The sequence below is a fragment of the Parasteatoda tepidariorum genome, chromosome 2, assembly GCF_982258835.1.
Source record: "Parasteatoda tepidariorum strain Cologne lab strain chromosome 2, Ptep-v5.0, whole genome shotgun sequence".
Lineage (NCBI taxonomy): Eukaryota > Metazoa > Arthropoda > Arachnida > Araneae > Theridiidae > Parasteatoda > Parasteatoda tepidariorum.
The window spans coordinates 129866809-129883017 of record NC_141756.1 but is presented as its reverse complement, the minus strand read 5'-3'; the positions used below and the strand labels follow the sequence as shown (position 1 = coordinate 129883017).

The 16209-nt window shown below is 31.2% G+C and overlaps 2 protein-coding genes across 2 annotated transcripts in view; one reads left to right on the top strand and one right to left on the bottom strand.

The window, feature by feature from the left end:
- The window catches only part of LOC147816220 (histone deacetylase 9-like), a 222705-nt gene that overhangs the window by 184863 nt on the left and 21633 nt on the right, over positions 1–16209 (bottom strand). Inside the window, exons 9-12 of the mRNA XM_087158396.1 lie at positions 15179–15267; positions 11896–12123; positions 11715–11806; positions 10112–10195 (exon numbers count right to left, since the gene is read on the bottom strand). The gene's annotated coding sequence lies outside the window, so the exon portion shown is untranslated. The remainder of the gene's footprint in view (positions 1–10111; positions 10196–11714; positions 11807–11895; positions 12124–15178; positions 15268–16209) is intronic.
- LOC147816221 (protein CFDP2-like) lies at positions 2660–3961 on the top strand. Its single transcript, XM_087156735.1, has one exon. The coding sequence runs from the start codon at positions 2660–2662 to the stop codon at positions 3959–3961; it is 1302 nt and encodes a 433-aa protein (XP_087012861.1).

Genomic DNA, 16209 nt, shown 5'->3' with positions numbered 1-16209 from the left:
TACCATAGTTATTTATAAAACGTCTGTTCTTAGGCCATTGTGGACTATCCATAATTAAGTTAGGTAGAAAACGTCTAGTAGATGCCGAATGGATAACGTGGATGAACTCTAGACGTCTACAGGATGAATTTTACTGAATGGAAATAAAATATTTGCAAATAAAATTCAGATTTTTTGGACAAAAATTAGCTATTATTTAATTAGGGTGTTAACATTTTGTTGGCTGAAATAGGTAAACGATTTGCTTTCTTGGGTTAACGTATGAAAACGAATTTCAATCTCGGTTAAAAATTAATTCTCCAAATCATGTTTTGATAAAATTTGGCAATTGGGCTAAAGATAATAGCAAGTGAGCTAAGCTAATTCCTTAGTTAGACTACCATTTCGGTTTTAACAATTGTAATTGTATTTATATGTTTTTGGTTGTCAGATGTATGGCTAATGATTTCAAACAATGGGCAAATTTTTGAACACGAAGTTCACTCTCTTGGTTTTTAGGTCAACAGCTAGCTAAAACTTGTTTTTGCCACAAAATTGTATAGTAATTAGACAAATGAAATTTTTTGATGGGTTAATGCAGAGGTGGGCACCACAAATTATGCGGGGAATGCATTCTGAGTGACTCGCGATTCTGTTAACAATATTGCGATGGACAGCGCTATACAACGTTAAAAAATAAAAATTATTCTAAAATTTTATACATATTTATTCTTTGTTATTTCAGTTTTATTTTTAATCTGTAATAAACATTGTTTAAAAACCGTTTATTGCTTTCTGCTGAGCATCTTAAAAACCATCAACCAATTTCAACTTTATAACTAGCCATCGAGGAAAACTTTAAACTAAGTGTCTTTCGATTTTAATTTTCAACGTTACAATTCGTGTTTGTAAAACTATTGCGAGAATTTAAAGAAAAATTTGCTTTGAAATGTGAAACATACTTTCTTGCTTGTAAATGATTTATATACTTATTTTATTATATTTTTATTTCCATCATTGTTCAACTAACAATTTAGTAATAATAAATTTGTCTTTTTCAAATATAGAAAAAAATATTTTTTCAAATTCTTACTGCATATTATAATTTTTTAAACAATGGTAATGAACTCGATTCATTTTTTTATTGCGAAATTCATTTTATTTCAACTGATTTTGGTGGTTAAAATGCAAAGGCGAATTCTAAAACTTTTACATCTAATGCCTAGATTAGCGCAATCAGTTTCCTGCAATGGGCTTCGATGCAGAAATTTTAACATGTGGTTTAAAACCCGATAAATGTTTCTCACTGTCATAATTTTTTTTGACAGGTTGGCCGAAAAAAAACCTTTAGAGGCTAACGTTTTATTTTAATAAACTTCTGTTTCACGATAAATGGGGCTATCAGAGGAATGAGCTATCAAGCAATGGGTTATCAATTTTAAGGGATTATCATTTCGAGTGGGCTAATATTCGGTCAAACTTTTGTTCCAAAGATATCTTTGTATTGAATTTCCGAACGAAACTTTTTGAAGGACTAAAGTTTTTTTTTCCAATGCCCGCCTGGGAAATGACCTACGTCATTCAGGCAACTGAAGGGCAGACTTGTTTGGCCACTCTTTCAGGGGCACCCTATTAGGTGGCCAATGTTGCTCCCACAGTCAGGGACAGATAGTACGGAAAGGGAAAGAACATGCATGCCTTGCCCGGAATTCGAACCCAGAACCTTTCTGATGCACGAAGGACTAAAGTAGAGTAACGAAATTTCTACAAGCAGCTAACATTTTGAGTCAAAATTCAATATTGTGTTTCCTAAATTCTAACGCTTACTTTATCTTATTACTTATGCTGTTATCAACAAATATTTTATGTAATATTTTAATTTTTAATCTCCGTATACCCCTTGGGGGGGTCGGGGTTCTCCTTATCTTCCTATCTACCTTAGTCAACACTTGTTACTGCTTGTTTTAACGGTAGGTTTATAGATCGTTAAATTTGTAAAACCAATTTCAGTCATAACTACATTTTTGTTAGTGAGCTAACGAACAGGGTTGACGGATTTAAACCAGATAATACAAAGCTGGTAAATTTTTTGTTCCAACAACTAAAATAAGATCGGCTAAAACAAATTAAATGCATATTTTTATTAAAACAAAATATTTTTCAAAAATCCAGGTGACGTAAAAGAATCTTGGTAATTTTAATTACATGGCACAGTGCACAAAAAAAAGATATCACTCTGAATAACATTTGTTCTTACGATCGGATTTTCAAGTACATGTTCGAATGATTGAGTAATGATCACATACAGGTTTTCTTGTTCTAATGATCTAATTTCCCTTAATGGTTCCTGGGGGTGACCTCAAATATGCTAATTATTTAGGGATAACTATTAATAAAGTTCCACAGCGATGGTGTTCCCACCTTAACGTGGTGTTTTGGTTTGTGTGTGTTGTCGATCCCGAGAGCTATGCCGGCGGGAGCTTTGGCTCCTGGTAGGGTCACCCAAGCCGGACAGGTCGGAGGGGAGACACCAGACTAAGAGGAACCCACTGGTCCTCCAGGTTGGGGGTTGGGCGTGGGACTAACAACCCCACCTCGTAAAAACCGACATGTTTCGAAATCCAAAGAAGTAAATGCCGGACTGCCTTCATGTAATTTGACCAGGAAACGTTCAAACGAAATGAGATTTGGGTACTGGAAAATACGCACTCTCTATCAGAGTAAAAATCTGCAACTACTGATCGAGCAAATGGACTCGTATAGATTGGACTTGTTGGCTATACAAGAAATGCGCTGGACTGGTAGTGGAGTCCTGGAAAAGAGAAGACACACGCTCTTTTACAGTTGTCATAAAACAAAACATTTATATGGAACTGGCTTCATCTTAAATAAAAGACTCAGCCATCTGGTTATTGATTTTCAAGCTATCTCCCCTAGACTATGTCTATTACGCTTAAAAGGAAGTTTTTCCAACTATTCCATCATTAATGTATATGCACCAACTGAAGAAGGAGATGATGAGGAAAAAGATAATTTTTATGACGAATTAGATCGCCTCTGCGGCTTATGCCCAAGACATGACGTGAAGATCATCATGGGTGATTTCAACTCTAAAGTTGGTCATGAGGAAGAATTTAGACCAGTTTTGGGAAACTATAGTTTACACGATGTCTCAAATGATAATGGAGTCAGGCTTATTAGTTTCGCTGCATCTCATGATATGATAATTGGAAGCACTTTCTTTCAACATAAGAACATTCATAAGGTAACGTGGAGATCCCCTGATGGATCATACAGAAATCAGATTGACCATATACTAATTAGTTCTAGATATCGTACAAATCTTTTAGATGTAAAAACTCACAGAGGAGCTAACTTAGACTCTGATCACTATTTAGTGATCTGTAAGCTAAGGGAAAGAATCTCAATGGTGAGAAAAGCAAGAAGAGTCAATTCTGTAAGATTTAATTGTGAAAAGTTGAGCAATCCTGAGGTTCGCAGGGAATTTCAAACTCAACTCTCAACTGAGCTTAATGCGAAAGAGGATTGTGATGAATTAAATAGGGAATGGCAACAAGTAAAAGATTCTATACTCTCAACAGCACATGAGCTGCTGGGCAGAAAAAAAAGATCAATAAGAACTGACTGGTTTGATGAAGAGTGTAGAATGGTCAATGAAAGAAAAAATAAAGCTTATAAAAATATGCTTAACAGAAAATTCACGAGAGGATCAATTGATGAATATAGGAGTGCACGTAGAGAGGAAAAGAAAGTACACAAAGGAAAAAAGAAAGCTTACAGGGAGAACCAATTTAAAGAAGTCGAATCTCTCAGGACCAACCATGAAAGCAGAGCTTTTTATCGGGTCATCAATGAGGGAAGAAGAGACTTTAAACCTAGGATCTCGCTTTGTAAAGATGAAAATGGAACTATTGTTAATGAGAGAAATAAAATTATGGACAGATGGGTTGAAACACTTTGACCATTTACTTAACTCCAATGAGTCAAGTGAATTAAATTTTACGGTCAACAATATCAATGATACACTGGTTGACACTCCGACCCTGGAAGAGGTACAACACGCTATCAACAAGCTGAAATGTAATAAAGTGGCAGGACCAGATGATATCCCAGCTGAATTTCTAAAATATGGTGGGAACGCTATTGTAAACAACATCTGGAAAATTATTCTATCTAGTTGGGAGAGAGAGATATTACCTACTGAATGGAAGTTGAGTATTTTATGTCCAATACATGTATTCCTCTATAGTTGTGACATAGATATTCCTCTATAGTTGTGACAGTCCAATGTATTGGACTGTCACAACTATAGAGGAATATCTGTTATGCGTTGCCTATAAGGTCTTCTCAAATATCCTTTTCGAACGTCTGTCTCCCATTGTAGACAGCGTCATAGTTGACTATCAGTGTGGCTTCCGCAAAGGAAGGTCCACAGTTGACCAAATCTTCACCCTACGACAAACTTTGGAGAAATGTAGAGAATTTGGAATAGAGACCCATCATTTATTTGTGGATTTTAAGGCGGCATATGATAGTATTAATAGGACTGAGCTATTAAGGACCCTATATGATTTTAATATTCCATCAAAATTAATCAGACTTGTAATGCTCACACTCACTGAAACCATTTCAACAGTACGAATTCAAGGGGAACTATCCACTTCTTTTGAAATTCATAATGGAGTTAGACAGGGAGATGCATTAGCATGTTCAACATAGCCTTAGAAAAAGTTATTAGAGATGCTGGCATAAATACTACAGGTACTATATTTAATAAATCAGTGCAGATTTTGGCATACGCCGATGATGTACATATCATCGCAAGATCTAGGACAGCACTGAGTGAAACTTTTTTGGTACTGGAAAAATCAGCTAGAAAAATTAACTTAAGAGTGAATGTAGAGAAAACAAAATATATGTATTGTGGTACAAAGAAAACCATCCCTATATTGTTTAAAATAGATTCTTTTAGATTTGAATCTGTAAAAAATTTTACTTATCTAGGATCAGAAATAAACTATCAAAATGACATTAATCCTGAAATTAGAAAAAGAATAATCGCAGCCAATCGCTGCTTCTATGGTTTAAGATCATTATTGAAACCTCACTTAATAAAAAGAAAGACTAAGATCTTACTTTATAAGGTATTAATCAAGTCAGTTTTGACTTATGCTTCAGAGACATGGACTTTAACAAAGAGGGAAGAAAAGTTATTAGAAAGGAAGGTCCTACGTACCATCTTTGGCCCTATACTCGATAACGACAACTGGAGGAAAAGATATAATTTTGAAATATATAGGATCTTTGATGGCGATGATATCATTAAATCTATTAAATTAAGTAGAATGAGATGGGCCGGGCATGTAGTGAGAATGAGCCCAGAACGAACAGCATTGAGAATCTCTAATGCAACCCCCTCCAATAAAAGGCCAAGAGGAAGACCCAAAAAGAGATGGAAGGACTGTGTAGATGAGGATTTTGCCATCCTAAAAGTAAAGAACTGGAAAACAATTGCTAGGAGAAGGACAGAATGGGAAAAGCTTCTGAGGAATATATATATATATATGGATATATATATATATATATATATATATATATATATATATATATGGATATTTAACCTTCAAAATATAGGGCATAGCCACAATCTTGGAAATTGGTCCCCATAGTTTAATCAAGAGAGGGATTCAAAGTACGGACTTCTTAATGTTAATTTCCCTTTTTGCGTTTTTAGTCATATTTTAAAACTAATTAAGCTCTTCAAAAAACAAACAAAAAAAATGCACCCACTCATAAAATCCATTTACCCAAAGATAATTTCACGAAGATTTTTTTTTAATAATTATTACTTTTTATTATTTAATTTTATTATGGATAAAAAAATTTAATTTTGAGGTACTATTTTTATAGCATTTAAATCTACGTATTTTTGTATATCAAAATCAGAAGTTTCAACCGTTTTTAGTAGAAGCCGAGAAAAATCAAAATTGTTCTTAGAAAAATAATTTGGCGAAAATGAGGAAATATATTAAAATGAGAGAGATTAATATTATTTAAATGCAGATAATTTACGACAAAATTAACTTACGCTTTCGCGTAGCTTAACATTTCATTAATTTTAATTTCGTAGCGTAATATTTGTTTTGGTAATAACCTACTGCTAATAATTCTTTTTAAATTATAAAATACGATGTTTCTTTTGTAGTATTAAAATATTTGTAGTACTAGAAATTTATTCGTAATTCAGTAAAAAAAATTCGAATTAAAGATTTCATTAAATAAAAAACATTTCATTCAACGAATGTTTAGTTTTATAAAAGCATGTTTTTGATAGAATGATTATTCATCAGCTTTTTTAATTTTATAGTTTGCCTTTTCTAAAATTGATACAATTTTAATAATATACATACGTATGCATAGATTTGGAAAAATATATTTGTCAATTTCTTAAGTATATATTTTATACTTATTCATGCAAATACGTAGTCATGATTTTTAAGCATCTTAAAATTTTTCAGCATCTTACATAATGTCTTAATCTTAAAATAAATTTTTTAATTACCTGTCCGCGCGTGTTTCACAGAACTTTTTTACGAATTATTTAATTAAATTTTAACGGTTCTCAAAATCCTTTTCTTTACGCTACCAAGCATATTATTTTTTATTAATATACTAATAATTTTTTTTTAAATTTAGATTTTTTTTGAAGTAAAATTCATTTTTAAATTATTGTCAAGTTTTCATTAAATGAAAACTTAGAATTATTGCCAGCTAGCTGGGAATTAAATCTTGCTAAGAAATTAAATATTCTTCTGATAAAAACTATTCTATGCTAAACAACTATTCTGTGCTATTTACTTTTTTGTTCTTTCTTATTTTTTAAGTAACGAAAAGTAAATGCAAACACTAAAAATAGAAAATTGTAAAAAGATTCCAAAAACGTACAATTTTTGGAATCATCTGAAAAAATTGTTTTCTTAACTTTAGAATTTCCTTAACCCTTTGCGATCGTATTAAGTTTATACATGGGTGTCATGCTGGTCGGAATTAATTTTCTTTGAACGAATATTAATACATATTATGCAAGAGTGCAAGATTATGAAGGAAAAATAAAATATTTTAATTCTTTTTTTAACTTTAGATATATGTAACACAATATGTTTTAATTTTGTGTAAAAAATATATTTTAGCAATTCTCCATCGTGTGATATCTTTCAAAGCAGTCATCAATATGAAGCCCTAGTTTTCGAGAACATGTGTCGCAAAAAAAATTAGTTCGGCATCTTCCGCCTTTGATTATTCTGTTTGAACATTCAGAACAATCTTTACTCTTTACATCTTCACAGTGCCGCATTATATGTATAGTTGGCCATTAAGCTATGGTTAACATTTTTGCTGGGGTGGCTAAGAGCAGACAGACATGCGTCTGGAACGGTAAAAAAGCGTTGGTGGCTGAGAGTAGACATACGACAGCAAAGGGTTAATACTAAGATAATATATATCAAGAGATTTTTAGAAAACAAATTATTTTATAGCTGTAATTCAGTTTGTTAAGAGCGGCAGGAAAAAGGTGAAAATGGTCCATTAAATTTGACACTTATATGAATATCCGATTATTAGAACGAAAATTATCCAGGGTCATACCCTTTTTTTTTTGGTGCACTGTACATTACTTGGTATGATTTTATATGATAATTTGAAAATCGTTAGTTTATTGAAGAAACAGATATAAACTTTAGAAGCATTAAGAACAATAATTTTAAACTACTTGAAATTATAATAATCAATTTCCTACAGCTTTTACAATCAAATATATTTTAATTAGTAATTTTAACAAATATAAGATTTTTATAGAAAATTCCTGATAAAAATATTTAGCACAATTTATGAAAAATATTTGTTTAAACAGGAATATTGTATGAATTAAAACGTGACTATAATATATTTAGAATAATATTTTAGGCTGATTTTAAAGTAAGTAGGGTGAATTGCACAAACAAATGAACTACTGTATATTACTCACATTTTTACCATTTTTGTAATAAGTAGGGAGAGTGGGGTCAATTGTAACATTTTTTACTTAACTATTTTTAACTAACAAAAAATCCAATATATTATTAGTATTAATTGACAGACAAGTAAAGTAAACTATCCTCTACTAGAAAATAAATACCTTATTTTAAACGTTATTATATTAGTTATTAACAATTTTTGACAGTCGTGCACTTGTTACAATTGTCCCCACTTACGGGGTCAATTGTAACAGTTTATAAACTTAACTAAAACATAGTTAACTATACATATTATCACAGTTGTGATATATTTTTTTACTGATCAAAATAGTAGTGATATTTTAGGAGTAAAAATAATAATGAGCAGAGGCCTAAAGGGTTAAACTTTTAACCTTAAGGGGTTAAAAATTTTAATTTATGCTGTGAAAGGTGACTAATAAAATAATGCACATGCAACATAATATAAATGATATAGGAAACTATTGGTGGTTCTTAAAGAGTTAAGTAATGGTTTGTAAACGTAAAATTATTTATTTTCAGCTGTTACAATCGTCCCTTTACTTATTGTTACAATCGTCCTCAAGACGCCATTTCAGCTTCCTTTGTTAAAAACAATGCTAGTTAATTAACAAAACTAATTTTTTTATTGAAATGTTAATTAAGGTGTCCACTTACATATTCGGTTAATAATTTTTATTTGTTTAAACAAAATTACTTTGTTACAATATAATATTCTAATGCCAAAAAAAGTACTTACGTAGCGTGAAAATATCTTTTGTGAGCAACTCTTTCAAAAGTACATAAAAATGGTTGCCAGCAGGAATGTACATGTAGATTTATTAAATCACCTTATGCGCCAACTAGGAACCAAATTTAGAACCGGACACTCGAAACTTTTGCTCTGTTACAATCGTACAAACCATTGTAAAAACAATAAGGTAAAAAAAAGCCCATAAAAGCTTTTAAAATTAAAGACAGTTTCTTTAATAAAATACGCCCGGCTTGGAGTTTTTTTTTAGTGAAAAGGCAGACTTTTATTTGCTAACAAATGCTTACTATTGACCAACAGTTTGAAGACACCATTTCTGGTGGCATAAAGGTTTACCACTATGGGTTAACATTTAAAGGCAAAATTCAAATTGTTTATTTCAAGGACAAAAATTTTGTTTTATAGTTTGCTCTTGTTGCGACATATTATTTTTCGGATGGAATGAAAAAGTTTCAGGCAGTTTAATCTGTGTAATAATTTAATATATAATTTCCTGCAACGGGCTACTGTTTAGAAGTAAAAAATGAATTGCTTTGTAAGTCAAAATGTAGTTAAAATTTATTTAATCCAAAAATTGTTGACAAATGGTCAAAGAATATTTTTATGGATTAGCAATGTCATAAACTGGGCTTTAATTTGGCGACGAAATTCAAATTGCTTTTTTTTTTCGTCGTCAAGTCAAATCAAACTTTTAGTTCTTTTGTTAAAAATCAGCGAAAACCTGTGTTGGGCATTTTTTAACAGTCAAAGCAAACGAAACTTTTTGATGATCAAATTTAAGTTACCAACTTTCTATAATTTTCATTGCAATTTAAAACATTTTATAAATTTCCAGATAGTTGTTCTAATTGTAACGCGTCGCTGAAGGAATTCTCAAAAAAGGATATAAAAGCAATGCAGTTTTCTTTATGATGTGTTTTTTTCGAATAACTATTTGAACGAAATAGCTTTTCTTAAATTAATGAAAAGAAAAAAGATTTGTGTATATCAAAATTCTAGTTTATACGAGCAATAGTTTAAATAAAATATGTAACCTGTGTTTCGAAATTTGCAGTTTTATAGAAAAGGCAGATAAGAAAAAAAAAGCCAGAGAAGAAACAGAAAGAGAAGTTTGAGAGAGAGAAGGAAAAATAAAGAAAGAAAAAAGCGAGAATAAAAAAGGGAGCAAAAGGAACAGGTAGCAGCAACTATGGGTGACACTTTTTTCTCCTCCAAAAAAGCATAAATAGTATTATTGAAACTAGAATTGAGAAGTGAAAATTGAACTAAATATTTGGTCTGAACAAGTTGAGGTCTTAAAATTAATGGAACATGAGAATGAAATTCGTACCTGAGTTATGGTTTATCACATGTTGTACCTCCATCAACGTCATCGCTCTTCCCTAACGGGAAAAGAAGGCCACAACTATAAAAACTTCAAAGAAAATTATAAGAGAACAAATGTGGTTATCGGTATTTCAAATCATAAAATTGAATTAAAAATTTAATAGAAAATTAACGACACTTATATTTTACATAACGAATGTGTGCACTGGTCAAAAGATCACGGGAAAAGGTAGAAACGAATCATCAACTTATAGTTTGTCTATTTAAAGAACTCCCCTTAGGACAAAGTCTAAAGCAGTCTAATGCTGTGGAAACTAGAAAAATAGCAGAAATAGTTTATCACAAGAGGGTGCTTTTTTTCTTCCCTGATTCCCTTTCTTTCACCAAACCTATCTTAAATATTGACACAACACTCTTACTTGAAATAGTTTAATTTTGTCATCGTCTCTGCTCCAGACGAATGGCGGGTGGAGTTCCTTCCATAGACAGACTGTATAAGAGATGGTTTAAGTAAGTCTTTCATTTGTTTTGAAAAGACGGACTGTGATTTGCTTTGCTTAATTATGTTTATACGCATTGGTAAAAAACAATAAGGTAAAACATTAAAAAAGCCAATAAAATTTTGCTTTTAAATAAAGGAGTGTTTTTTTTAAAAAAAAAAAAACTCTTTTGACTACTTAAGAAAAGGCCAACTTTTATTGCTACCCTACTAACGTATGCTTACAATGGACGAACATTTTAAAGACACGGATAAAGGTTTACTATCATGGGGACTAACATTTGAAGGCAAAATTCAAATTCGTCATTTCAAGGACAAAAAGTTTTATAGTTTGCTCTTGTTAGGTAAGATCATTTTGCGGATGGGATAACATAAATTTTAGGCAAATTAATATACGTTAATAATTTCCCATTCCGGGCTATTTTTTGGAAGTAAGAATAAAGTGTTTTCTAAATCAAAACATAGCTAAATTTTTTTCAATCTAAAACTTTTTTGACTAATGGCAAAAGTATATCTTATATGGGTTAACAGAGTCGTAAGCTGGGCTTATATTTGTAAGCGAAATTTAATTTTGTTTTTTCTTCCGTCGAAAACTAGGTAAAATTAATTTGGAATATTATTATTATATCTTTTAATATATTTATTATAGTTTTTAAATATTATATCTTATTTCCTGGAGAAATAACGAAACATTTATTGGGATATCAATTTTCTAAATTTTGTATTAAATTCAAACTTTAGGTTATTTTGTCAAAAATCAGCGAAATCTCGTGGGCATTTTTTTAGCGGTCAAGTAAACGAGTATTTTTGATTAAATGAAAGTTAACAATCTCCTATAATTTTTATTGCGATTTAAAACATTTTAAAAATTGTCAGAAAATTGTTCTGTTTCTAAGGTGTCACTGGAGGAACTTTTAGAAAAGGACATAAAAGCAACGCAATTTTCTTAGAGATTTTTTTCGAATAACTATTTGGGCAATAAAGCTCTTCTTATATTAAAGAAAATGAAAAAAGATTGTTCTTAAATTTTATTGAGAAGTGAAAATTGAATTTAATTTTTTAGGCGAAACAGGTGATCATTGAGGGAATATGAGAATAAAATTCGTACCTGAATTATGGTTTATCACAATCGCAATCGCTCAATCAACGTAATCACTCTTTCCTATCAGAATAAAAAGGTCAAAACTTGTTCTGCAAAAACTGAAAAGAAAATAATAAGAGAACAAATGTGTTATTAGGAATTCCAAATAATAAATTTCAATAAAAATTTATTAAAAAAATAGCAATACTTATATTTTACAAAACGAATGTGTGCACGATGCAAAAGATCACGGGAATAGGGAGAAACGAGAGAGCAACTTTATAGTTTGTTTATTTAAAGAACTTCCCTTAGGACAAAGTCTATAGTCGTCTCCTGCTATGGAGTCGTGTCAGTTGGCAGGGGTGCCTGAGGCCGAAGAGGCACTTCATCGCGAGGTGAGGATCGCTGAGGTGGTATGCCTTCTGGTCCTTGTAGCCTAGAAATAAAAGTAAGTATTATTAAGTGGACACATTACCCGAGTAATTATCGTCAGAGATGATGCAAATTATACATACATAAATATAAATCCATAAATAATAATAAATATGAAAACAAAACGCATAAGTATAAATACGTAATTATTTAGATATATAGATAATCAAAATTATACTTTCTGTACAAAGTTTGTCAGTATAACAAAGCAACAAACAGAAGCAACAAAAAACATTTAACGCTTATTCATTGGTCCAAAGCTTTGCTTAGTTAATAGTGGAATAACCAGAAAATAGCGGGAAACCAGAAAATAGTAATAATGGAAATAATGAAAACCAGAAAATAGCACGGATAGTTTATCACAAGAGGGCACTTTTTTCTCCCCTGATTTCCTTTCTCTCTTCACACCTGTCTCATATATTGACCCAACACTTTCAATTGAAATAGTTAAACCTCCTCACCGCCTCTGCACCAGACGAATGGCGAGTGGTGTTCTTTCCATAACGCTGCATAAGAGATGGTTAAAATTTTTAATGTGTTTTGGAACAGGTGGAATGTGATTGCCTAGCTTAATTATTTATTTATTTTAAGACAAACACTGATCGTTAAAAATAAATTATAAATTATTAAACATAAGTATTGCTTTTTGTTTTATCTTTCCTCATGTGTGTGATAGATTATTAAAGGTAGGCAAGTAAAAACAATCTGACATACAGTGTGAATTTTATTTCGCTGTTAGGTATATTTCCAGAAGCCGATATGTGTAATATGTTCCGTTGTTGAAAGGTACTCATTCGTTAGGAGGAATCAAGAAAATCGTTATATGCATGTGACGTTAAATTTTGATATTACGCACTACCGATGGTATTATGATAATTCGCACAGTTTTAATAAAGAATTTTAAAGCGTATTTCCCGTAGTTTTAGAAAATATTTTTACTAGTAGTAGTACACCGAGAAGGATAACAATTAATATAGCTGTTTTAATTGCGTGGGTATATTCCTTTCAGTTTTGTGAAAGATTTCGTAGTGATGTTCATTGCTGATTAATTAATTTTTTTTATTCATCCCGTACTGAGAATGAGTATTATCACTAGTCATAAAATAAAGGTTAATGTTATGATTTTGCTGCCAGAAACAAGCATTGTGCAAATGTTATTAATTTAAAAAATGTTAAGTCTGGAAAAAATATTGCGCAGAAATGGTTATTAATTAAAATATGTTACTCCTAAAACTGATATAGGGATGAATAAGTACATAAAATATGGAGTTGTAAATGAAACAAAAAGAAATGGTACGATATGAAAATTTATAAGCTATGGATAGAGCGGTCGCTTTCCAATGAGGTGAACCGGGTTCGAATCCCGGCGATGACGGGTCGAGGCGAAACCGCATCCGGCTTGCACCGACCACAGTGCTGACGAAAAATATCCTCAGTGGTAGACGGATCATGGGTTGGAGTCCCCTTGCCGTCGGGCTAACCGTGGGTGGTTTTCATCTCCCTGTAACGCTAATGCGAGTTAGTTCCATCAAAAAGTCCTCCATGAAGGCAGATTTCTCTCAAGACTTAATCCAGGAGTTCCCTTGTCTTCTGGATAGGGTGATAAATTACAGGTCAACGGAGTTGAATATGGGTCATTGTAAAGCCGAAAATTGGGTCGGCTGTACAAAGACTATTATAAAATCGAAACGCCATGTGGATTTACGATACTATAAGCGTCAATTGAGAAGTGATTATTTAAAAGGGGAAGTGTAGAAATAATATTAACTGATGAGTAAACGGAATTTTTAAAACCCCAAGTAAAATGGTAGCAATTAAACTCTGAATCAGCTGGTTATTCAGGGCTTTATTAGCAATAACTGCCCAAAAAACACAATGAAATAAGTGCAATAAAACTTGCAAAAGTAAATAAGGGTTATAATATGCGGATAAGTAAATAAGTGCATTAAAAAAAACATCTAGATTTTCTTTTAAAATGACGTGAAAATTCGTAGCAATAAATGAATGATTGTAAGACTGCATGGATTAACGAATATCGGCGCAAACCGAGTGTGTCAGAGTGAATTCTAGGATCTGCTATTCGAACTTCATGTGCTGTAATAACATCAATACTAAAAATGAAAAACTAGAATATCATATTAACTAAGCTGTAAGAAACATCGAAATTTTTAAAGAAAAGTAGAAATTCGTAGCTATAATGTCGAAAAGTGTGATCAAAACATATTTATGAAGGAATCGGTGCGAGTTGTGAGCGATGATAAAGTCAAATGGGTGATTTAGAATTTTCGTGTGAGCAATATATTAAAAATATTGGATAAATTTTATTTCAACGAAATTAAAAAGAATAATAACACTAAGAGGGACAAATGTACCGCATTAATTAATTCGTTTACTACAAATCTGAATTTGTAACTTAATTAAATATGACTGTGAGTGGGGATTAACATGATGTTTTAAAAAAAAATAAAGAAAGAACATGATTTCTCTAGAGCGAACTATCTTTTAAACTTTCACAAATTCGGATTTTTTTATTTTATTTTATAATCACTTTATTTGAAATTCTACCTGAAGCCAGTCATTATCGATGACATTATCATTATCGATGTCATTATCGATTTTTTTAAATTCTCAAATGAGAACAGAAAAATCATGAGCATTTCTATCCCATCTGATTCACGAGAAAGGCATCTTTTGAATATCTGCAGCGAAAAAATAATCCTTCAAAAATTTATGAAGGAAAGAAAACGAAAATATTTTATTCCTCAAAAGAAAAATCTTTTCTGCGAGGACCATATAACGATTCTGCCACCGGCCCTGTTCTTCATTAAACATGTAAAATAATAGGCAATTTCATACACGCTACGGACTGACTAAATGGATTGTGAAAACCAAGCTTTTTGCGTTCGTGGTGAAAATCGACGTAGTGTGAAAGAATCTAATTTTCAAAAAAGAAACTGATCGCAACGTTGGGCACAAAGTGTTTTTAAAAACAAAAAGAAATACAAATTCTACTGCAACTAGAAATTGTAATTTATGGAAAAAGAGAATAAAATTCTTACCAGAACTATGTAGCACCATATCATGCAGCGCAATCATCTATTATGCAGCGCAATCTTTCCGATCTAAAGAATAACGGCAACAAATTGTCCTGCAAAAAATGCAGAGAAAACAATAAATATAAACAAATGTTCTAATAAGCATTTCAAATAATAAAATTTAATAAAAATTTATTAATTAATTCACAACACTTTTAATTTACAAAACGAATGTGTGCATGGTGTGAAAGACTACTGGGAAGCAAATGAATAACAAAGAAGAGATGTCTTAAGTTTTTAAAATGCTTTGATAAGACTTGTTCTTGATTAGTTCTTTAATATAAATACTGAGCATAAAGAATAAATTAAAAAACCATTAAGCATATGTATTGCTTTTTAGTTTTTCTTTCCATCACAAAGCATGCATACGACTTGTTATTAATGGTAGACACGAAAAGACGCAAGATATACAGATTTGTGTGCTCTCAAATGGAGTTCCATGAAAAAGCTAGAGGTCTAAGACCTAGGACTTTTTTTAAAGTTTTCTTTAAACATTTTTGAAACCTACAAGTTATACTTAGATCCAATCACTAAATCTTTATTTTCTTAATATTTCGGATGTCATTAAGAAATAATTTAAAGAGAAATTAAGGAATTATACTAAAGCCAAAGAAAGATAAATGGTAAATACTTTTTTAAGAAAAAAGGAATTTTTCCTGTAATGTATTGAATAAATTGTTGAAAAGACACACAGTTTATATAAAATTTCTTTAGTATTTTCCAACAGCGATGTTCACATCAAAAGGAAATAACTTATTCGTTAGTAAAGAAATGTGCTTCAAACAGCTATTTTCAACATTCATATAAGTTCTTTATAGCTTTCATTTCAACAAAAGGCAAACTTCGGCTTATTTCATTCATTTTTACCTTATGTATATAGGATGAAAAAAATATCTTATCAAGATTCAGCTTAAGGATTGTGAATTTAACTTTCGAACATCAAACCCAATTTAATATACGAAATCGCATTTTTCAATTTTAAAGATATGAAAAAC

What these genes read in the sequence shown, in the direction of transcription:
- LOC147816221 (XM_087156735.1), top strand. Translation starts at nt 2,660, where the DNA reads ATGAGATTTGGGTACTGGAAAATACGCACTCTCTATCAGAGTAAAAAT.